The 25,312-nt window shown below is 37.3% G+C and overlaps 1 protein-coding gene and 1 long non-coding RNA gene across 3 annotated transcripts; both read left to right on the forward strand.

Moving 5' to 3' along the window:
- IFRD1 (interferon related developmental regulator 1) lies at positions 1–24,702 on the forward strand. 2 transcript variants are annotated; one of them, XM_053608974.1, is made up of 12 exons: positions 1–352; positions 4,453–4,557; positions 4,689–4,773; positions 5,651–5,775; positions 7,747–7,904; positions 10,516–10,566; positions 10,651–10,829; positions 10,915–11,023; positions 17,215–17,349; positions 21,301–21,429; positions 21,816–21,911; positions 23,933–24,702. In XM_053608974.1, the coding sequence occupies exons 1-12, from the start codon at positions 256–258 to the stop codon at positions 24,020–24,022; spliced, it is 1,359 nt and encodes a 452-aa protein (XP_053464949.1). In that variant the 5' UTR covers positions 1–255; the 3' UTR covers positions 24,023–24,702. The 2 variants fall into 2 exon arrangements, with proteins under 2 accessions (XP_053464949.1, XP_053464950.1); XM_053608975.1 differs by lacking the exon at positions 1–352 and adding an exon at positions 4,206–4,340.
- LOC128598515 (uncharacterized) lies at positions 54–212 on the forward strand. The gene has a single exon (XR_008383640.1). It is a non-coding gene; the product is annotated as an uncharacterized LOC128598515 (long non-coding RNA).
- Positions 24,703–25,312: the final 610 nt, after the last annotated feature.

Here is a 25,312-nt window from a genome sequence, read left to right on the forward strand (position 1 = left end):
TAAGGCGTCGTGGCCTCGCCTGCCCCGCCTTAGCTCCCGCGCTAAAGAGAAACATGTATCGTTTCCGATCACAGCTCTTCACGGGGATCTCTGCTGCCGCCACTGCCCACTCTTATCCTCGCCGCTTCTCGCCTCTGTTGTTAACCGAAGACTCGTCTCTCAGCCGGCCGCCGCACAGACGCACAAGTAAAAAGTGCAGCTCCATCGGCTGATCCTCGCTAACCTCCGAGTTTAGGCGGCACCGGGCGTCCCACGATGCCGAAGAATAAGAAGCGGAACACTCCCCACCGCGGTGGCAGTGGTGGCGGCGACGGCTCAGGGGCAGCAGCAGCAGCGGCGGCGGCGACAGCAGGTAAGGGCTATCCCCCAGTGCCGGCGTCCGGTTGCCGGCGGGCCGGCTAGTCTCCCGAGTCTCACGGTGGGAGTTGTAGTTCTTCTCGCCGGTACACGCCTGCGTCCCCCGGGTACGTGGTTGGGGATTAAACTACAGTTCCCAGCGTGCCCTGGGCGCCGTCCTCGCGCGATTTGGGTCTGGCACGCGAACCGGACTCCGGAGCACCGGCCTTGGGGACAGGGAGGAGTGGGTCCTTGGGCATGAGTGCCGGGATAGAGGGTGATCGGGAGCCATCCTCAGAGGCTGCTGCGACTTCTCCAGAGCGCTCCCTGGCGAAGGGTGGGAGTTGTGTCCGTGCTGACCCTGGCCGCCTCTGATTCCCCCGCTCCAACATGGAGTTCTCAGGAATGCCAAACGTCCGGCGGCTTTGGACGGGCCCTTCCGTCACGCGGCCTCGGTTTCGCGTGATGGGTCCGGGGTGACGCACAGGCGTCTGGAAGGCTTCTCATTCTGCTGCCTTCTACCGCGTCGCGTGTGTCCACCCGGTAGGACGCCGGGGGCTACTGCTCCACCCTAAGCTCTGCTCCTTGCCCCTAACTGGCACCTGCAGAAGCTGCGCAATCCCTGCCCCACTGCGACCGGCCGAGGCGACCTCCCACTCTCCGGGGGAGAAAACGTGTTCTCCTTTGTGCTGCACACTATGTGTTCTTTGTAGCCAGTCCTGGATAGGCAGGGTGATGAGGAGCTCGGGTTGCAATTGGCTAAAAGTTTAGGGGTTTTGTGTACTTTGTTTCAAAGCGGAAGGTTTTCCTGGATAGGTAGGCGCTTAACTCAATTTACGGTTCTTTACTTATTGACCATGTAGTTAAGAAAAAAGACTAATCGGAACGTCCTTCTGTGACAGATCACACAAAACTGTAACGAGTAGTAAACAAACTGGGTAGAGTCATTTAGTAGTTTTTTGTTGTTGAGAAGGAGTTATAAATGTTGGCATATCCTCAAACGTTACCATCTCAGCGCTGTTAGCCATTAAATGTTTGTTGACACAGTTGCCACTCTTTGCCCTTCAGAATAATATGCCTTTGTTTAATAGAAAGGTAAATATACCACTTACCTTGTTAAAGATTGGAAACTGGCATTTAAAAAACTTTCCTGTAGCACTTTGGGCAGCATGAAAACTTATCATGTATTAAACATTTAATCATTAACCATAGTAATAGATTATTATAAAAGCAACTTTTCCCTTTTCTTTAGATAACTCTTTATTTTGAACGCTATGTTCCTGAAATTCATTCTTCATCAAGATGTAAAATATGTAGTTTGTTGTGGCATCCAGTGCTTTTGTGTGGATTGAGGATACTTCTTAACCTCTTTGGGTCTTTTCCTCACCTAGAGTAAACATTTGAATTCTGTCTAGAAGATGTCTATTTTGTTCTTTAAGTTTACCTTTTGTTGATGAAGTGGTAATAATGGAGAAGCGGCCAACTGAAGTCATTTAGTAAGGGCCTGTTTAAGTCACACGAGATTTTATTCCCTTTTGGAGCCTCAGAGCAAGCCTTTCTTGTACCTGAGCAGACCTCTGGTGGCTGTGTAGGTTGCCTTTCACGTTTTGCCTCCAGGCTCATTTGTGACCTTTAATTGGCCTTACTACCGCTGCCTTTTTATTTATTTTTGGTAGAAAAAGTTTATTTGAACACTCAATTTTAGCATATACAAGTATTTACTGATGTTTTTGTATGTATAAGCAAATGGGAAAGAATTCTTTGATTAGTTTATAAACTATACATACTTTTGAGACATTTGGAGATTGACGCTAGAACTTAACTGCAGTTGCCTGTACCTGGAACTGGGGGAAGTCATGTGGGTAAGATTTACTTTTTTGGAACTTTAACTTGGTCCCATGTGAATGTTTTACTTATTCAATAAATAATGAATAAATAGTAGTTAAGTAGAAGAGATGGAAAATTGTCACAGACTTTTCTTACTTAGAAGCCACTTCCCTTACTGGTATTTTTAAATGACATCTAGAAGAAATGGGATTCAAATGAGGTCTTCACTATATAACCAAAGAGATAACCAACTTCTCTTTCTCACCTTGATAGGTTTTTCATTAAAATTCTTTATTTTTTAAGTTACAGGAGAGTTCTAGAAAGCTAATAAAATTTACCCCTTACAGATGTGCATGCCTATGTCATAGTACTGAATTTCAAGAGAGCATTTTTAAGAAAGAAGAAAACCTTATTAGTAAGCCCTCTAGAAATAAGGACTTTATGTGTCCAGAGTGCCATCTCTTTAATGGTACTTAGGATCACTACTGGGAAGGTAAGTTAGACCTGGATATCAGGCATTCCTATAGAGTTCTTTCTTTTTTTTTTTTTTTTTAACCCGTTTGCCTTGAATCTTGGAAAGAAATTATTAAGACTGATAAAGGAAAGGGAGCAGAGTAAGAGCTGCATAGGAATACTCTTAGGCTGAATAGGAAAAATAAAAAATGTGAATTGATTTGTGGAAAAAAGTTGGCAAGATTAATTAGATGACACTTAGCTACTGGTCATGACTTCAAATCATAAATTCTGAAATAAAGTATGATGTCATAGATCTTTGTTTATTCCTTTCTAAGCACTCTAAGATTTTTGGATTTTAGCTTCATTACTTAATCTTTATGCTTTACTACTTTGGCATTAAGCAAGCAAATTTGAAGGCCACGTGTCTGCTCTATTAACTAAAACATTTGCTAAATTCTGTTTTGATTAAAAAAAAAAGAAAAAGGACAAGCCCCATTAAAAGAAAAAAAAAAAACACTAAGAGGCTTAAACTTAAAAAAAAAAAACACTAAGAGGATTTAAAAAATACTTAAGGTAGTTAAATGACTTTTTTGAAAGTAGGGATCTAGCGATATTATGTATTTGGTGCAATCTTTAATGTTATGGATGACGGAAATGGGTTCAGAGTAAATCAGGGACTCAAGGTCAGTTATGGCGTAATTCATGCCTGGGCAATCCTTTCATTAATACACAATCTGTAAGTGATTATGCATTTCTTAAGTTTAATGAAGTTAAGAGAAAGATTTCTAGTTTCAGAAAATTTTTTTTTTTTTTTTGGTAACAGCATTGGTGTTTTTAAACTCTTAGATATATAGGAAGCTTTCCCTTAAAGATATTATAATTTATCTGACAGGCTTTTGTACTATGTCAAACATGAAAACTTATGTCACAGCTACTCTTCTTAACTCCTTAATTACCTTTAGTATAAGATACGTATAACCTAAACCCATCCCCAGCTTATGTTTGCTAAGCCAAGTCACTCTCACTGGAAAATATATTTGTCTTACTCATATAATGATGACATAATTATTTCTGGATCATTATTGAAGTCATAGCTTACAAGTAATTTCTTCATCTCATCAGTTTTTGTATCAAAACTATTAGATGATTGTCTTTTTCTGAAGTTGCTGTATATTGTACATCATTGGTGTGCTGAAGTACGTATTAGGTGAATTGACTTCTTATAGGAATATTTAAGTATTTTCTTCTGTGATATGTAAGCAGTCACTGCATTATGAATGAGATATGGTTCTGTAGGTTTATTCTCAGTTGAATTTGTGAGTTGAAACAGGTACAATTACCTATTACCTGTGATAGCCTTCTTTGTAAGTGCAAGTTGTTATAAGTCCCATGTTAATAACTTGGGGTCTGCCTGTAGTTCTTTTTTTTTTTTTCTCTCTTTCAGACAGAGTCTCATTTTGTCACCCTTGGTAGAGTGCTGTGACATCACAACTCACAGCAACCTCAAACTCTTGGGCTTAAGCAATTCTCTTGCCTCATCCTCCCAAGTAGCTGGGACTACAGGTGTCTGCCACAACATCCGGCTATTTTTTTGTTGTAGTTGGCATTGTTGTTTAGCAGGCCCAGGCTGGTATCAAACCCATCAGCTCCAGTGTATGTGGCCAGCACCCTAACCACTGAGCTACGGGTGCCGAACCCAGTTACCTCTTTTTAAAAGATAGGTAGGTGTCTTTATTGTTGAATTTCACTTAGGTAAATTAAAAAATTCCCAAGTTAAATAATTGGTATATATGGCAATAAACTAATCTGCTTCTTTCCTTTTTTACCTCTTAGGTGGCCAGCATCGAAATGTTCAACCTTTTAGCGATGAAGATGCATCGATTGAAACAATGAGCCATTGCAGTGGTTACAGTGATCCTTCCAGTTTTGCTGAAGATGGTATGAGTCAAATTTAAATTTGCAACCTTAGATAAAAGGATATTGTAGATGGAGGAATTCTTATAGCTAAGGTATACTGTTACTTGTTCCCATAACTTAAATTATAGTGATTGTTTTATATTATTTCTTAGGACCAGAAGTCCTGGATGAGGAAGGAACTCAAGAAGACTTAGAGTACAAGTTGAAGGGATTAATTGACCTAACCCTGGATAAGAGGTAGGAAATACTGGAAATGCTCCATTGTGGGTGAACCTAAACAGCTAGATTCTCTGATGTACCAGTTCTATGATACAGCAATATAGTTTTTCAAAAGCTTGATTTGTTTACTTTGGGTGATTTACTGTTTCTTGTTTCTTTTAACTTTTAATGCGGCTAATAGCATGTTACTGGAATTTAGATCGACTCAGATTAGTCATTCTAGCATAATAACACATACATATCTGTATTTGATTATGATAGAAATGGATTTGTTGAATTAAAAGTTACTCTTCGATTAGAAATGACAGCTAAGGGCAGTGCCTGTGGCTCACGGAGTAGGGCACTGGCCTCATATACCGGGGGTGGTGGGTTCAAGCCCAGCCCCAGCCAAAACTGCAAAAAAAAAAAAAGAACAGAAATGGCAGCTAAATTTTGCCTTAAGCTGCTTGTTCATTAGTTTTGTTATAGACATGAAAAAAATGTCAAAAGCTAAATTGTTTTCTTTCTTCATTGTAGCTCTAGAACTAACTAAAGCAAATGGAATTAAAAAGCCCAAAAGATGCAAACGTTAATTCTAGACTTTGGTAGTATTAAAAAAAAGTGTGAGTTTAGTTAAATGTATAATATAGGCGAACATGTACATTGAAACTATAAAATACTATGTAGTCATTTAAATTGGTGGCTATTGAATTAATAAAAAGGCTGTGAAAGTGTTTTGTACAACGCATTGTAGATGAAAATTGTATTTTTGAAAAATGGTTAGAGCTTGATGATAATTAGATTTAAAAAGTCTATAGGTAGAAAAAGCTTAGAAGGAAATTAAGTTAGATGTTACAGTGTCATTGATTGTGCACGCCAACTGCATCTTCTTTCTCTTACGTTGTGTTTTTAATAGTGCGAAGACAAGGCAGGCAGCTCTTGAAGGTATTAAAAATGCATTGGCCTCAAAAATGCTTTATGAATTTATTCTGGAAAGAAGAATGACTTTAACTGATAGCATTGAACGCTGCTTGAAAAAAGGTAATGCCCTTATTTTTGAGTCACAGGCACAGAAAGAATTAGCTACTCTTTTTACAGCAGTAATGTAATTAACATTGGTAACATGGTTAATTGGTTATTGCCATTGGTTAATGATACTTGTAGACTTTCTAATAGGGAATGCATCATGCTTGTAACCAGAAATGAAACTTGTTAGAAACTTTGTATAAGTAGCTTAAAACTAGGAAGGATTGGGATGGATTGTTATATCCTTTGTTGTATCAGGAGAGGCGATTGCTTTCCTCTTGTTATATGAGAAAGGATTGAAAGCGTGTGTCAGACGTCAACAAAAACTTTTATTAAAGAAGCCATCTTACTTCATTTTTCAAAAATTGAAAAACCAACCTAATCATCTAATACAGTGGTTCTCAACCTTCCTAATGCCGTGACCCTTTAATTCAGTTCCCTGGGTCGTGACCCACAGGTTGAGAACTGCCAATCTAAAACATTTTTCCTTGCACATGTTTAAAAGATTGATAGTACCTGTAGATGACATCATTTTCAGGATCTAGCCCTTGGAATATTTGAATTCTAGAACTTACGTAGTAGAAATTCTGGAATTCATATTGTTATAATGATAGAACTTTTAAGAATAAAGGGAGAATTTAAAGATAGTATGACCATACCCTAAAGTCTAGTGTTACTAGACTTTGAATTTCAGGAACTATCAACATTAAAAAGATTTGTGTTTGCCAGAGTACTTCTTTGGCCAGGTCAGAAGATTATGAAAATAATTATATTCTACTCCAGAATAGAATTTGAATGTACCTAGCTTTATGTCCTTAACTTTTCTCATTTGGCTGAGGGTGAAAATTTTGCCATGAATGAAACCAGTGCTCAAATCTAGTTCATTTTTCTTAGGCAAGGCCTTAGAAAAACGAGCTGGGCCTAAGCTTACATTGCATTGTTACCAGTATAGTTGATAGCAGAGAAACTTTTAATGATAACCACAATTGCTTTGTTAAAGATATTTTACATTGAAACTGGTGTCTTTAATAGTGGGTTGGATTAGGTTACCTTTAGAAATTCTATTCTAGCCTGCATATTTTATAAATTTAAAATTTAATCAGGTAATAATTTAAGTTCAGTATTTGCCCAAACCCTTTGGTGTGTACAGTTGTCAAGAGTTAACTTACATTTACTTTCATATGAATCTATTTTATATGGTTTTAAAGAACTGTTTATTTTTAATTCCTTATTTATGTAAAAAAATGTTTTGGGGAGGGTGGCACCTGTGGCTCAGTCGGTAAGGCGCCAGCCCCATATACCGAGGGTGGTGGGTTCAAACCCAGCCCCAGCCAAACTGCAACCAAAAAATAGCCAGGCGTTGTGGCAGGCACCTGTAGTCCCAGCTACTCGGGAGGCTGAGGCAAGAGAATCGCTTAAGCTCAGGAGTTGGAGGTTGCTGTGAGCTGTGTGAGGCCACGGCACTCTACCGGGGGCCATAAAGTGAGACTCTGTCTCTACAAAAAAAAAAAAAAAAAACGTTTTGGGGGAAACTCTGCTGGTTTACTTCATGGCGTATGTACATCTGAAATGCTCAGGAGGGTTAATTTAAGGGTTACTTGAGCTCTATATTTATGTGAGTACGTTAAGGAGTTGGAAGACAGAAATTGGCTCAAAACATTACTTAGTTGAATTATTACAGTACTCCCTTAAGATAGATATTAATCCCCATTTTACAGCTGAGGAAAGCTGTTTAGAGAATCAAAGTAATAAATTGGTGGTGGTGTAGGCAGTAAGTGGCATCTAGGATTTGAATGAGAGTTCTGTCTCTAAAGTTTGAGTTCTTTAACCTAAGTTTACAACTTATTTCTCAGCCTGGAGCATAATAATTGGGTTTCAAAAATGGTAGTTGCTATTCTGTAATTGAACACGTTTGGGAAATTGCTGTCTTAATGAAGCAGTCCACTGAAGAGACTTTGTCACAGACAAGCATCTTGTCTTCTGTAGGGAAGAGTGACGAACAGCGTGCAGCTGCTGCATTAGCATCTGTTCTTTGTATTCAGCTGGGCCCTGGGATTGAGAGTGAAGAGGTTTTAAAAACTCTTGGACCAGTCTTAAAGAAAATTATTTGTGATGGGACAGCTAATATTCAGACTAGACAAACTGTAAGTATAAGATTTTTGAATTTATGGGTTTGTTCAGTTATGAGACCCAGACATTCCGATGACTATTACTAGGAATACAGGTTTCTTTTTCTTTTCTGGTTTTTTTTTTTTTTTTTTTTTGCATTTTTGGAAATAGCAAGTTTTTATTAGTATTTTATTCTCATGTCTTTCAGTTTTCATGAGTAAACATAATGTGATAGTTGTTCTCTTTAAGTTTCTCTGAGATTTAAAGAGTATCCCATACATAGCAAATTTTTATACCTTTGAAATGAAAAGTTATATACTATTAAATATTATATTGAGTTATTCAGGATGATTGTAGAATAATTTTGATTGGACCTTAATGATCTGGATACTTAATGTTTATTGGATGGTTATTTTTTATTCTAAGAAACGTTATAATCTTTTCTGTGGAAGGTGGCTACTATTGCAGCCAGTAGTCTGTATGAAAAGATGAATGCTATATTTACATGGGTAGATTTGAATAGATATAGAAAACTCTGAAACTCTGACTTGTGAAATATCGACCTAGTTTTGGGTTTTGAGAAAGCTTTCATTTACTAATTGTTAGATAGTTAACCACTTACGACACTTGACTTTAGATTTTGAGTTGAGTTCTTTTGTTTGGGGTGTGCTAATAAGGGATTTAAATGATCACATGAACTTGTTTTGCTGTATCACAGAAACATCTGAGGTGGTCTCAGTGGATATGGAAAATAATATACGAATCTTAAGTTGTTTTTAACAAGTGAACCAGTTTACGTTTGAAACATTTTAATATTTTTAATATTGATTATTCAAATTAGCTTCTTTAGTATTAAGTTAACGGACATTATTAATTAGTTAATCAGTTAATCCCTAAAATCTTGGTGGCTTTGTAAAAGTTTATTTCTTCTATCACCACCCAATGCAAGTTGGCTAGAATCCCAGGCCTCCATCCTATGGCTCTGCCCACCTCTAGTTCCTTTCCTCATGGCATGTAAGGTAGCTATGTGACAGTCTCAGGGCAGAGCATATCATTTCTGGAGCCAGGTCCTTGGTTTACCAACTATATGGAAGCTGGGAGAGATGTAGCCTTGCTTTAGCTGTTTACTGAGGAGAAAAGATTATGGATTAAAATTTCTTTCTTTTTTTTTTTTTTAAGGTAGATTTTTACTTTTGCCCAGGCTGGAGTGCCATAGTCTCAGCTAGCTCTCAACAATCTCAAACTCCTGGGCTCAAGTGATCCCTTTGCCTCAGCTTTCTGAGTAGTTATGACTACAGGCACCCATCACCAAGCCTGGCTAATTTTTCTATTTTTAGTAGAGACAGGATCTTGCTTTGCTTTGGCTGGTCTCAAACTCCTAAGTTCAAGTGACCTTCCTGCCTTGGCCTCCCAGAGTGCTAGGATTACAGGTGTGAGTCACTGTGCCTGGCCTCGAAAATTTCTTTTAATGCTTATACCACCTTTTAATTTTAACAATGTCCAATTTCTCTCAGGGTGAAATGTTGCAAATCAAATAGTGGCATCAAGCAGATTTAATATTGCAAGTGTCCTGATAGTACCTAGAAAAAAACTAGCTGAAACCTGGGCCTACCAAAGGTGACTTTAAAAACGTAAAGCTTTAGTGCTACTTGGAACACGAAGGAATAAAAAGATAGAGGGAAGAGGGAAATGGAGAGTACTAACATCTCAGGTTACAAATCCTGTTTTCACACAGGTTGATTTGTTAAAGGAAATGTTCTGAGAATTAATGGCTCCTGTTTATGTTTGTGTTACAAACAGATTTCGTATAAGTATTGTGTTCTGGGTTTGTTTTGTTAGGTAGGCTTTACCTTTGTAATCTTATATTGTTGTACTCGCTTGTTTAGCCCTTTTTTCTTCCAACAAAAGGCAATTAAAGGATTCCCAACCTCTTAACATCATATTCCAAAATTAGTGGAATGAATGAATGAATGAATGAAGCAGCTCAATGAATTAATGAGCTGCTTCTTTAGGTGGGAAGTTTGAGGATAATTATTTAAATTTTCTGTGGTTTCTGCTTAATTCTTAGAAGCAAATTTCATGTGGAAATTTTTATAGTGGACTCTTCATAAAGCAAAAGGGATATAAATGGTTTAAAAGCTTAAAAACTAATAACAATCTTAATATGTCTTAAAGGTTTTTAGTAGAGTGGCCTTTATCTCAAATGTCTAAACTTTGTCTCTGTCTTTGCATTATAGTTGAAGTTTGAAATAATGTACTAGGCACCTGTGTTGCATACAAAAAGGAAACAGTGAAGAGGTAGTTCACCCTTTCAAAATGTTTTACTCATGTGGAGTAAGGAAAATAATTTAATTCAGACCATGGAGCTAGGATGGTTTTAGAAATTATGTAATTCACTTGCGCATGCTAACTATCCTCTTTAGTTTTATAGATTAATAAAAGAAGACCCAAGATAGCAGAGCTGGGGCTGAAACCCACTTTCTTTGACTCTTACACTAATACTCTTTCTTTCATATACTATGCTTGGCACCTAATATAGTCATGTGGTTGAGAAAATTTTCACATTGAATTATAAAAGCAGGAAGATACAGAGTTAATAAGAAAATTATAGTCATTAATGTCTATGTATTTTTTGTTTTTTTTTAGTGTGCAACTTGCTTTGGTGTTTGCTGTTTTATTGCCACAGATGACATTACTGTAAGTAGAACACCTTTGACTCCAGCTGTCTGCTGTTACTTCTAATTTAAGATGGTTATCTTACTTCATATTCTTATGCTTTAGGAGCTATATTCAACTCTGGAATGTTTAGAAAATATATTCACCAAGTCCTATCTCAAAGAGAAAGACGCTAATGTGATTTGCAGCACCCCTAATACAGTGCTTCATATCAGCTCGCTTTTGGCATGGACGCTGTTACTGACCATATGCCCAATCAATGAAGTGAAGAAAAAGCTTGAGATGTATGTATTTTTCTTTTATATTCTATGAAAGCAACATTTAGTTGACATAATTGGTTGCATTCACACAGTAATGACTGTCTTCTAGGCACTTCCATAAACTTCCAAGCCTCCTCTCTTGTGATGATGTAAACATGAGAATAGCTGCTGGTGAATCTTTGGCACTTCTTTTTGAATTGGCCAGGGGAATGGAGAGTGTAAGTATCTCATTGGCAAAGGATAAAGTTTGTGTTCCAAGTACCATTATTCCATCATTACCTTTGCAATTAAGAATTGGATAATAACTTTGGAGCATGGCCAACTTGAGAACTGGGTGATTGATTTCCCTACTTCTTGGCAGGGCCGTGGCAATGTAATACTTCAAATACTCAGCTCATAAACCGGTAGGGGTTGGTAGAACAGTATTTGAGTTTAGTTCATTAGACTTAATTTGTACTTTGTGTAGAACTGAAGTTTAGAGATGTTTTGCTACTCATGAAGAGAGTTTCATCTAGTATAATATGTGTAGAACTGCGTGGATTTAGGTGATTCAGGCATGTGGTGCTTTATGGTAAATATCAGACAAATGAATAAAATATGAAGTCAGCATAGTGTTGGAATGAGATGAGTTTAGTCTATTATTTAACTTCTCTAAGCCTAAGATGGAAACAGACATTGCCCTTTAGTCTGGGGCGTGTGCTTTTTAGTTCACTGTGTACTCACGATGTGTTACCACTGCTTGGCTCCCGAAGGTATTAAAATTTGTGATAGTTCAGTCAGCTGACCCAGTTTGCTTAGTACTGTTTCAGGTTTAGCACTGGAAGTCTTGTGTTCTGGGGAAGCCTTTTATCTCAGGCAAACTGGGACATTTGGTGATTCTAGTTTGTAATCTCTATTCTAAGGATTGCTAAAAGAAAGGAATGCCTCAGGTTTTACCATTGTAAGGGAAAATTTGTTCTTAGGTAAGTGATTTAAATAGTGTGCTGATATTTAGAATTGAGGAGAAGCTTTTACTGCCTTCACTAAATCCGTAGGCATTTACGGTCTTTATAACGATAAATACAAGAAGGATCTAGTAAGAAAAGGCAAATATATGGGAAATAGGTAATTAAATAGGAGATATTAATGGATAATTAAATAGGAGATGTTATTGCTAACCTTGAGTTAATTGCTAGATGCTTTTTGTTTCAGTTTGTTTATTTTTGAGACAGAGTCTCACTCTGTTACCCTGGCTAGAATGCAGTGATGCATTCTAGTTCACTGCAACCTGGATCCACCTCCTAGGCTGGAGTGATCCTCCTGCTTCAGCCTCTTAAGTAGCTGGGACTTACAGATGCGTGCCACCAGGCTCAGCTAATTTTTCTATTGTTTGTATAGAACAAACAATAGATGTTTTTAATCTAAGGAGAAAGACTGTATTTCCAAAATGAAAATTATTCTGTAATTAAAGAAGTTATTTAAAAGTGAATCATTCTAAATAGGATTAATACTGTGTTCTGGGTTGCCTGCCATATTTAGTCATTCACATTTCATTCTAGGCCTATTTTTAAAAAATGTTTATTCTTAAAATTAATATGTGTGAAAATTTATATGTCTGTGTCCAACCTCTCCTCTCCCGTGCTTTGTTTGAAGTATAGCAGGTAGAAATGAGAAGTACTGTATTTTGCCATGGATAGTGTCCTCCCATATGTAATGTGCACCCACGCCCCCCCCCAACTTTCAGGGAAAAAAAAACTTTTAATTCAAATTTTTGTTTATATTTAGAAATGCTTGTTGTTGTTGTTGTTTTTTACAAAGGAATTTTAGCACTTTTTTTTAACATTATGGTGCAAGAAATTTTATGTTTCAGTAACAAATTTATGATATTTACACATCATAGAAGGCCAAGAGCTCTTTGTCACTGTCAGTATCAGAAGTATCACCTTCTTCAGTTTCTATATGACTATTGTGTCTTCTGAAGTGTCACTTTCCTCAATCCTGGTAAAATTCATCATCCTCAGTTTCATCCCTAGCATTGCTGATGCCATATTTTTAAAAGTATTTCACAACCACATCTTTCTTAACACCATTCCACCGTGTTAGCATCCAGTCATACCTGGGCAGTGGACGTTTTCTGGATTCTTACGGAAGGTGTTAAATCACTGGCTGACTGCATCCACATCTACTTTTTCTTCATTAGGGCCCTTGTGCACTTGTGTACTGACACACTGAAAGGCTACTGTGGGCTGTTGGGCCCACCAGGTATCACAGCAAGCTGGGTCTTCAAGTCTGCTGCCGTTGCTTTTGCACTTTGTATAATGGGCTTTTCTTGCAAGTTGGTGGAAGTTCAACAAAACATTATTGTGTTCCAGGGTATGATTTTGCATACGGATATCATTAATCACTTTTTAGAGTTTGACATATAAGCATAAATAAAAGAATTAAAAACATTTATATAGATATGGAATTGGTGTTATGCATGTATAATATGCATCCTAATTTTTCCCTCAAAAATTTGGGCAAAAAAGCATGCATTATACATGCATGGCAAAATAAGTAAGGTAATGCATCAGTAGCTGATGATTCTCCTTATGTGAGAAATTGGACTTCAATTTAGCAGTCAGTTTAATTTTATTGAGCTAGTTAATGGCTCCTTGACTTCAAGGCACAGAAACCAGATGTCCCAATTTTTAATCTTATGTTCCTTTACTGGCTAGAAATGGTGTTCCTTTGAAATCTTAAAAGTGAAGTCATAATGCAATTTAAATTGTACATATTGAATGTGTTTGTTTAAATTTGTATAAATAGAAATCCATTACTACCCATGTATCTTTTGTTCTCTGATTTAATAACTCATGCACGATAGCCAGGAGAACTCATCCAGCCTTTTTTAATATGACTTAAATCCTTGTCCAAAGATAAAAAATGAACGGGGTTACAAAACAGAACCTAGCATTTTTGTTTGCTTTTTTTTTTTTTAAGTAATAAGTTGTTTACATTTGTGTGTATGTATAGATATTGGGTATTCAGAAATGAACAAAATAGAGTGTTGATGGAATATATAGGCAGATTTACACAGGTTCTTACAGCAAGTGAGTGTCATTGAATTATTCAGAGCCATTGGGTAACAAAATTAATTTGTGATATTGTTAACCTTGGAATCTAGGGATACAATGAATTTTGCCTGGGAGACAGAAAAAACTTAGGAAGACCTAACTTTTAAGTTGGATTTTAAAGAATGAGTCAGTTATATATTATTATTAATAACTATTTATTCACATTTGAAGTTAGGAATTATTACTCCTTTGTGAGAGTTCTCCCAGCTTACTGTATGTGTTTGCTGTATAGCCAAGTAGCTGAGAGTGGGCTCTGGAGCTACACTGCCGCCGTTTAGATCTGTCTTCCACGCTTACTGGTTGCATAATGTTAAGCAGCTTCTTTATACCTGCAGTGTACTTATCTTTAGAATGGAGAAAATACTTGTAGCTATCTTGTAAAGTTGCTGGAAATACATGCTAGATATAGTATAAATGTTAGCTGTAACTCTTCAAGTGTTGATTGAGTTGAGCATTGCCTTCCTTCAGTCTGGCCATTGTCTACTAGTGGCCTTTTAGGAACTATAAAATAAGGCAGACTGTTGGTGCGCAGAATTACGGATCTTAGTAGCCACAGATATGCTGGACCAAGCCTGACTTAGTAAAATATAACAGAATATAATATAGGAGAGTATAAATAGACCTCCTCCAATTCTCCCTATTTCTTTACCCACTTGAGCTGACGAGAAGTTTAGTGCTAGTGTATCAAGGTTAAAAAAGAATCCAAAAACTTAACAGTACACTCCTTGGAGTTAAAGTCTTGGATGTTAAAGTCTTGGAGTTGAAGTCTTGGATGTTACATATTATATAGAAGGGACAACTCATCATTCTTGTTTCCTGCAGTTTTAACTAGGACGACTGACCTTGTGTAAAGACATCTCCATATCTTGACAAAGATATTCGGCCTTGATTAGCAGGGATTGAAAGAAAAGTTTTTGTGCTTGAATAGAGTCAGATAAAGCCATTTAGAGATAATGTTTAGCACTTTGCAGTGAATTGGGGAGGGATCAATTTTTATTTAATCCTTAAAGCCGTCTTGTGAGAGGGTAGATATTCTCTTTTTACAGATTATGAAACATAATTTTTCAAACTTAATGTAGTAAGATCCAAGATTCTAATCCAGGACTTCTGACCCTGCTGTGCAGTAATGACTGTGTGGTGCCCTTTCATTATTGATAAGAGTTGAGATGTTTAGTTGTATCTATGGAAAGCCATTATTTAAAGAGTATACAGTTTTACAACATATTTATTGTATAATTATCTTACATTTGAATAAATAGGCTTTTGGATGCTATTTATGGACTATTTTGTTATGTGTTATTTTTTGGGTTTTTTGTTGGGTTTATGCCCAACCTCTTGATGGAGATTTTTTCCCCAAAATATTTAACGTTTATTTTCCCTAGTTTTAGTATAAAGAACTCAGTGATTCACAAACTATAAACTAGATGGAGTTTTTTCCATTGTAAGATCATATTACATTAGAATTTCTAAACTTTGGCACCATTGATATTTTGGTCTGGATAATTTTTTGTCGTTGGGGAGTTTAGGGGCTGTCTGTGCATTGCAGGATGTTTAGCAGCACCCCTGTCACCTGCTGATGCTGGTGACACTTTCACCCCCCCACCCCCCATTTGCAGTGTCCAAAAATGTCTCCAAATAATAGCCATTTGTCCCCTGGGAGGTACATTTTTATACATTATCTTAATTTGTTCTTAGAACTGGGATTCTCAGCACTCTTAAGATAATGTATACATTTTCTTCAATTTTGGTTTATTCTATGTAGGCTTTTTAATCTTATACATCTTTTTTTCTTTTTTGAGAATACTATAACAGAACAAGTAGCCCATAAAATACATAAGAAACTGCCAGTTCCTAAAATGTACTTTCTTATAAGTAAAACTACTCCATCTTGTTATGATGGGATTAAATTAATTAGAATTTAAATGTAGAGGTCAGTATAACTTTAGTCTGTTTTAATACCCACTCTGGGAGCGGCGCCTGTGGCTCAGTCGGTAAGGCGCCGGCCCCATATACCGAGGGTGGTGGGTTCAAACCCGGTCCCGGCCAAACTGCAACCAAAATATAGCCGGGCGTTGTGGCGGGCGCCTGTAGTCCCAGCTACTCGGGAGGCTGAGGCAAGAGAATCGCTTAAGCCCAGGAGTTGGAGGTTGCTGTGAGCTGTGTGATGCCACGGCACTCTACTGAGGGCGATAAAGTGAGACTCTGTCTCCACAAAAAAAAAAAAAAAAAAAAATACCCAGTCTGCATCTTATTAATGGGTGTTGTCTCTAATTCAGACATAGGTTAAATGGAAACAGTGGAAGAAAATATTTGAGAAATAATTAAGAATGCGTATTCTAAAATACTGATAAGAAAACATTTATGTACTTAAAAGCTGAATATCTGTCACATTAATTTCAAGTTTATGTTTTACCACTGTAATAAATCTTTCCATTTTAGACATTAAGGCACATTTATACTTCTTGTGATTAAATAATAATGTAAATTGCTTGGGGAATGTCCAGATAAGAGCTGCTTATTTTAATGAAATAAAATGATTATTACCTCCAATGTAAAAAGTGTTAAACAAGTATGAGTAATTAAATTAGAGATTGCTCATCTTCTGACTTCTTAGTAAGAAGTGTCTGCTCTAGTTTTGGACAGCTAAATAAGTTTGAGTCATCTTTTAGTTTTCAGTGCTTATACAATGTAGTTAGGGAACAAAAACACTACAAATAAAGAGTTGTATTGAATGTACAGCCACATTAACTGTATGAAAGAAGCTCTTAGTATAAGGTCATAGCAAATTGTAATACATTCTGTTGCTTTCCCCTTAAAGGTATTAGAGCATTTTCTAGCTTTAAATAATTTAATCACCTAAGTTGTGCACCTGATGTGTTTTGTTGCTTATTTGAAATATGACAATAAATTAGAAATTATAATCTTTAAAATGCTTTACTGATAGCTTACACCTTTGGTACAGGAATAATTGGAATTCTCAGTGTTTGACACTTATGGATTGGGGAGCCAAAGGATAGAAGTGGTATTGGTATACTTCCTGAACTTTGAAATCTCAGTAATGTGTTATGTACAGGGGCACACAATAGGTATTTGTTGAATGCTTCTGGATAAACTTGGAAGGGGAATGTTAACTATTCTGCTGTCATATATTATCTTATGGGCAGTATTTCTGGATTAATTTTTGCCTAAATCTCTAAATAGCCTGAAGATTTGTGTTTTGTACAACTGGGTATTTGTACAACTGGTAGGCTGTTTTTTGTTAGCTCTAAAAGAGAACCGGTAACTAATGAAATAAAATTGCTTCTCTTGACCAGGACTTTTTTTATGAAGATATGGAGTCTTTGACTCAGATGCTTAAGGCATTGGCTACAGATGGAAATAAACACCGGGCCAAAGTGGACAAGAGAAAGCAGCGGTCAGTTTTCAGAGATGTCCTGAGGGCAGTGGAGGTAGGTAGGCCTCTTAAATGCTGGACTAGCCACTGTTTTACTGTTTTGGAAGTTGAAACTTGACAGTTGGGTGATTTTGTTGATTAAATTTTACCTTCAGTGAAAGTGATTCCTCATTTTAAGACCTAGCTGGTTCTTAACAACGTTAAGTAGAGACTTTTTTTTTTTTGTCTCAAAGAAAGGAAAATGTAATGCTAGTGTATAAAGATACTTTTTTAGGTTTAAAAAAATAAAAAGATAAATAGCGATAGTAATGTATTTCACCTTGGTGTACCTGACGTCTTAAGGCAGTGGTGCTTAGCCCATGCATATGTAGTAGTCTCCAACTTAACTTTACCTTTAAGGGGAGACCTTTGTGATCTCTCTAGGAAGGCTACATGCTAAAACCCAAAATATAATCAAAAAACCCAGCATTTTAATAAGGCCACTGAAGGTCATTCTCTGGTGCTTGAATTTGTTCTGTAATCCTCTAACTTGCTTCAGTCTCCATGGCAAATAAATTGATTTAGAAACCTTCAGGGATTAGACTGCATGGCCAAAATTGAGCTGTAGGGTGAGGGTAGTCTCAACTGTGGAGAATACTGAAGCCTTTAACAAATTTTTGGTTAGCCAAGTAAGAAATATTTCTTGGATTTACAGAATGAGTATCTCAGGTTATTTCTCTCTGATAGGGCAGTTCTTTCATCAGAATCGTTCAATTTGATGTGTATATGAAAATTTAAAATGCCAAGGCCCCACCTCAAGTCATTTTTAATGTGTTCCAGCGAATTCTCACATACCTAACTTTTTTCGTTTTAATCGTTTACTTTTAGGCTGGGTGTGGTAGCTCAGGCCTATAGTCCCAGTGCTTGGGAGGCCAAGGCAGGTGGATTGCTTAAGGCCAGGAATTATAGACCTGCCTGGGCAACATAAGGAAGATGAAAAGTAAAATTAGCCAGGTGTGGTGGTGTGCTCCAGTGGCCCCAGCTCTGGAGGCTGAGGCATGGTTGGGGTAGAAGAATCCCTTGAACCCAGAAGCTGATTGTTACCGTGAGCTTTGATCCTGTCACTACATGCTACCACAGGTTGATGGATCAAGACTTTGTCTCTTAAAGAAATAAAAATAAAATAAAATTTCCAAATAATCTGCTTTTGATACAGCAAAACCTAGGATATAAAAGAGATCCTCTAGGATCTCAATGTTTTGGTTAATGCTAACTCTAATTGCATTATAGCAATATTTTAATATTTACTCTGGATTCTAAAATTAATAATAATATAATCTTAAAAAAAACATAACATGAACAGATATCAATATTAAGAATTGAAATTGGTCTCATCAGTGTGGCAAATATCCATAAATTAAGCAAGCTGTTTCTTTTGCTTAACTGCAAACTATTCCTAGATTAAGATCCTACATTTTCTGATATACTGGATTTCAGATTTTCTATATTGATATGCCAAGGCCCCATCTCCAATAGATTGAAAGGGTCACTGGGACCTGGCACACTCCATTGACAAGCTCCTCAGCTAAAGCCAGCCAAGCACTCAGCACTGACTGTCCTGAGGAAGACATGGGTGAAATCTCAGCATTCACCAGCAGTCACAGGCCCTTCGTTTACTCTTCAGAACTGCTGACAGTGGAAGCTACTGCTTTCCTGTTGTGTAATGATCACTCTCTTAGGCCTTCCCTATCTCCTTCTCTTCATCTCAGTATTTAAGAACCTCCCCTCCCTTTCCACTGGGTCTCCTGTTTCTCTGCTAGCCTCTGCTTTTGAGCGTCTGCATGAGAAAGGCCTGTTCTCAGAGCCTTGCTAAGAGTTTTTGTCTTTTTTTTTTTTTTTTGTGAACCTAGCTTTCTCTGGAGGGTCCTGCTTCCTGGTTAGGTCTTTTAAACAAAGGTTGCTCAGCTGCTACAGAGGATTACACCTGTTAGGTGTGGTAGTGGCTGCTACACTATTTCTTTTCATTTAAAACCTTTCTTGAAACTCACACCTTCCTTAAATCAGCAAGCATTTACTATGTTAGGTAAAATCATAGGCTTTACCATATCATTTTCTTATTTCACTTTCATTATAGCTCTTAAGCAATAAAGTTAACTCCTTTTAAATGAAAAATGGGGACCAAAGGGGTAGTTAGGGAGCAGTAAATAGCAAAGATGACATTTGAACCCCTGTACTGTGCTCTTTCATCATGGCCACCTGCTGTAGATGGGTCAGGTGAGAAAGTGAAGAGCTGCAGTTAGATCTATCAGTTCCGGCACCAGCAGCCTTTATAAGAACAGTTTCAGTGGAGTGATGGGCGAGAAGCCAGGCTGGAGTGGACTGAAAACTGAATGGGAAGTGAAGATGAGGTGGCTGTTGTGGGCAGAGGAAGAGAGCTGATAGCTGGAATGTAGTGCTGGATTGTGGGAGGGTTTGTTTTGTTTTATTTACTAGAGATGGTTTATGGAGAAGGAGCCAGTAGAGAAAGGAGCATTTCATTTGTGAATATAGTCTGTTTCTCAGTACTTGAGGATTGGTTCCAGGACTTCCTGAGGATACCAAAATCTGAGCTCAAGTCCCTGATATAAAAGGGCGTAGCATTTGCATAGAACCTATCCATACCCTCCCTTTTGCTTTAAATCATCTCTGGATGACTTATAACACCCAATACAATGTAAATGCTATGGAAATCAGTGTTATACTCTACAATTTAGGGGATGATGACAAGGGGGGAAAGCCTGTACATGTTCAGTACATGGAATTTATTTTACTATTTTCAATCCCCAGTTGGCAGAACCCCCAGGTAGGGCAAACTGTGTAAATGAAAGATCGGGATTAGCCTTGAATTGGAGATAAGGGGGTCTGTCACCTACAGGAGGGAGGAGTAGGTAAGGATACTGATGACTCTAACAGGTGGGCAGGAAATAGAGTTCTAGAAGGTTGAAAGAATAGCATTCTGTTTTTTTGAGCTGCTATTAGATGCCAGGCAGTGGTATAAACCCGTGTGCACCTCCCAGACACGCCCTTCTATCATACCTTTAATAACCCTCATACGGCATAGGGAGAGATAGGCCCATTTCACATGCAAGGGAGACTCACAAGCCAGGGCATGGTGACAGGTCCGCTTAGCTTTAGATTTCAGGTTCTTCACGTTACCTATGGTGTCTGCTGAGTGAGAAGGGAGCTGGGTAGATGTGGGGAAGGTGGTTGGAGTCCCCTTGTTCCATCTCCTCCTTCCTCCTGTCCCTGTGGCAATCAACCTTCTCTTCTTGGTTACTCTTAATCTTCATGATTCATCAAAGAGTTAACCAGCCAGTTTCTTCTTAGCAGGTTCTGCCACCATTCTGGGTGACTTGTTTATCCTAAAAACTCTATCCTGTGTTTGTTCCATTAACTTTTATTTACATTACTTTTGGTCTGTACTCCTACCCCCACCCCCATTTCCATGGTTATATGTTCCAGAGGCCTTCTGGCAGGATTGTTCCAGTGCTGAAATCTTAAAACCTAGGGTTACTTTTTATTTTCTAAAAAACCTAATGTGAGACCTCTTGGAGCCTCCTAGCTGCTGGTAGTGCTGTCCTTCTTTATTCCCTAGATCTCGGCTACCCATCCGTTCACCTTCTTTTTGGGGTACCAATTTGTCTTTCTGACTGTTCTGTAACCTTCCCATTCCCATTCTAGACCAACACAAACAACTGAGACCTTTTTTTCATTTTGTTGCATGCCATTGGAATTTTAAAATGTTCACAGCAGCGTGTTTTTGCAATAAATGTTTGTTTGAACTCTGTTGTGCCTTTGGGTCTAACACAACTAGACAAATTCTACACCCTTAAATAAAGGATAGGAATTTTTAGTTTGTCCACATGTCAGGAAGTATCAGATTAAACCATATTGTTCATTTATCTCAATGTTTATATGTCTGGTTAATAACTGTGTTTACTTAAGATCCCTTTGGGCCCTTGATAATTTTGGTTCTTCTGTTGGCTAGGAACGGGATTTTCCAACAGAAACTGTTAAATTTGGTCCTGAACGCATGTATATTGATTGCTGGGTCAAAAAACACACCTATGACACCTTTAAGGAGATTCTTGGGTCAGGGATGCAGTACCACTTGCAGGTGAGTGACATCCTTCCTGTAAGTGTGTTTTTAAATTAGGGATCAATCCTGAATGCAGCTCACTTGGTTGGCTTTTGAATTTAATTGATTGTCCAGACTGCTTCTACATGTGAGAAAACTGTAAATTTATTATTGAAAGTATGATTGAATAAATTCAAAACTGTTTCTCTTTGGATTGTGTCGTTCTTGTGGAATGTTACTGGTATCTTTGTATGAAAGCATATCACTTGACATAGCTTCCTTGGTTTCAAGCCATTGGAAAGAATTAGTGATCTAAGTTCATATTTATAGGTTACACAACTTCTGCTAAGCAGAGTCACTTTATGTTTTGAAAAAGAGCTATAATATTTAATACTGAGCCTTGTCACCTTTTTCTTTCCCATAAGTCAAATGAATTCCTTCGCAATGTATTTGAACTTGGACCCCCAGTGATGCTTGATGCTGCAACGCTTAAAACAATGAAGATTTCTCGTTTTGAAAGGGTAGGTTTTGTTTATGTTTTCAATAGAACTGAATGCACCAACAAATAGTGGAACCAAAGCTTTGGTTCTGTTTGTTGATGGGAACTTAGCTCATGGAGTTTTAAGCTTTCATTATGGTACACACAGGATAGCTATAAAAAGGTGGAGAAGCTTTACTGTGTTTAGAGTGTGGAGGGCTTTAACAATTTTTTTCTACCTATAATCCCACTATCTTAACATTGAAACTTTTTATTTTTTGTTTCTTTTTATTTATGGAGTTTGATATTTAAGAATAAGTGTTTACACTGTGCTGCTTTTATATCAGGTAACAGCTTACATAGTGAAATACCAGATTCATTTTATAAATGAGGAAGCTATTCAAAGAAAATCTGTAACATTAAATAGTAATTAATACAGACCAGGCATAGTGGCTCATGCCTGTAATCCCAGCAAATGGGAGGCCAAGGCGGGTGGATTGTCTGAGTTTAAGACCAGCCTGAGCCAGAGCAAGACCTTGCCTCTAAAAATAACCAAGCGTTGTGGTGGGCAACTGTAGTGCCAGCTACTTGGGAGGCTGAGGCAAGAGAATCGCCTAAGCCAAGAGTATAAGGTTGCTGTGAGCTGTGACACCACGGCCCTCTACCGAGGGTGACAAAGTGAGGCTCTATCTCAAAAAAAAAAGGCAATTAATGCCATTTTTACTTGTTAATTAAAAAAAAAATCCTTAATTATATTTTTGTTTTTTTATTGAGTTGGAATTCACATAATGTAGTCTATTTTAAAGAGCATAATTCACTGGCATTTTATTAAATTCATGATGTTGTGCATCTGTTGCCTCTGTCTAGTTCCAAACATTTTCAACACCTCCACAGAAAACACTGTGCGTGTTAGCAGTCACTTCCATCTGCCTCCCCCCAGTCAGTGGCATCCACTAACCTCTTCCCTGCCTGTGTGGATTTCCCTGTGCTGGAAGTTTCATGTGAATGGACCCAGGCCACATGTGCCCCTTTGTGTCTGGCTGTTGCTGGTGAGAGTAATGGTGTCTAGGTTCCTCCCTGCTGTAGCATGTATCCCAGCTTCGTTCCTTTTTATGGAAGAAGCAGTATTCCATTATATGGATTTACCAAAGTTTTGCTTATCCATTCATCAGTTGAGGGATATTTGGGCTGTTTCCATCTTTTGGATCTTGTGAATAGTGCTGCTGTGAACATTGACATACAAATTCAGGAGGTATTACCTAGGAGTGGAATAGTTAGGTCGTGTGGTGATTCTGAGGAACTGCCAGACTGTTCCAGTCTCTCCACATTCTTAACAAAGCTTGTTTATTATTTGCTTTTTATTTTTAATTATAGCTGTCTTGGTACGTGTGAAGTGTTTAATTATATTTTTATAGAACCTTAATATTTTATTGGTTTTATGACCACATAATTGTTGGGTATTTTAAAGCTTTTTAATAAATGTCATTATTTTTACATGCATTTCTCTTTTGAATTATTTCTTTGAAGAAATTCCCTGTATGGAATACAGGGTCAAATTTATGACTTTTGATATGTACTACCAAATTACCTTCCAAACTTACTGTTAAATTTAATTGTCTCCAGCCGTGAATGAAGGCATGTAGCTATTGTCCATTTGTCAGCGTTGGGTTTTGTGATTTTAAACATTTATTAAATTGGTATTAGAAAATGGTACCCCATCGCTTTCCTTCTTGTTATTTTAATTGATAGCCAGGTAGGACTTTTTCATATGAGTCATAATTTTTCTTAGATCAGATTAAATGTTGATGTCCTTTTTCCACTTTTTTTGGTTGGACTTTTCTTGGTATTTTACATATTTGGTTAATTTTCTTAATATGGAATAGCCGTTAGCTATTTTATCTGTTCATTTTCTTCCTTGTTCTTTGTGTGTTTTATAAACACTTCAAATATTTATAGGGTCAAAATAGTCCATTTCTTTCCTTTGTGATTTTTAACCTCCTTACCCCATTTTATAAGAATATCTTAAGTCTTACTGATCATGTATTTTTCCTTTCTTTATTTCAGCATTTATATAACTCTGCAGCCTTCAAAGCTCGAACCAAAGCTCGAAGCAAATGTCGAGATAAGAGAGCAGATGTTGGAGAATTCTTCTAGATTTTCAGACTTGAAGACTATTTTCTAATTTCTATTTTTTTCCTATTTCTAATATATTTAAACTCTAGAGACAGTTTTTATCTTGGAGTAACTTAGATAACTTTTGTAGTATGGGTTATATTGCTTATAATTTAATGTACAGTATTGCCAATGGTGAGTTCTGATTATTGAATGTTCTCTGTAACTATAATCAGTAAACATGAATAAAATGTTTGTAATTTCTGAACATACACTTATTTATTACGGAAGTCAAAATGTAGTGTTTAATTTTGATTTCATGATGTGAAAAATGATTAGCCAAGGTTTAATTTCTTCGATTCTGGTTGTCAAAAATACTGATTGATTATAATGTTATACAAAGTATTTAACTTAATACCTTAGACAAGAGTTCTGGATACAATTTTTGGGATCTGGTTCCTCTAGAAAAGCTGCTGTATTTTTAATTTTAAATGGACTGTAGCTTTTTAAATCTCATCACTGGGATCAACAAAAAGAATTAGACTGAGACCTCCAGCTGCACTTAAAGGCTATTCAATTCAGCTATTGGGAGTTTATGATTAATAAGCATATGCCAGAAAGGTTGCTACCTTTAACCTTATGAGAGCAGTAACACTGATTTTATGTGCTGTATGAGATTTTGTGCATTTTATTTTGAAATAAAGACCTTTTCACACTGAAAATGCTTCTTTTCCAATAGAAGAAACATTATTTATAGCTTTGAGGTACAAAATTCAAAGTGACCAAGCCAGGTTGGGAGGGGGACACAGCTGTATTGGTCTATTTGAAAACATTAAACTAGGTGGAAAAAAAGGTAACAATGTATGGTTAGGATTCAAGTTACTGACTTGTAAGAGTATTGCTGCTTGGTTGCCCGTAGGAGGTATTTTTATTTTATGAGAAGTTGTAAGCATTTTGAAAATGCATTGAAATTTAATTATTAAACTTGAGATTAAAATTTTATAGTGCAAGCAGCATGTGTAGCTTAGAAGCTGCAGACTTGTTTGTTTGATATCCTTGTTGTAGAAAACAGGTGCGGAAGTATCTACCCTGTTTCCCCAAAAATAAGACAGTGTCTTATTTTAAGGTGTGCTCCCAAAGACGTGCTAGGTCTTATTTTCAGGGGACGTCTTATCTTTCCTTTAAGTAGGTCTTATTTTCGGAGGATGTCTTATTTTCAGGGAAACAGGGTACTTAGCGAGAAGTGCCTAAATCATTTAAAGGTGTTTTTCCCAAAGAGCGTTCTTCCTCTCCTACATCCCCATGACGCCTGGAAGGTCTGATGTCTCCCTG

This window comes from Nycticebus coucang, chromosome 11, assembly GCF_027406575.1.
Source record: "Nycticebus coucang isolate mNycCou1 chromosome 11, mNycCou1.pri, whole genome shotgun sequence".
NCBI lineage: Eukaryota > Metazoa > Chordata > Mammalia > Primates > Lorisidae > Nycticebus > Nycticebus coucang.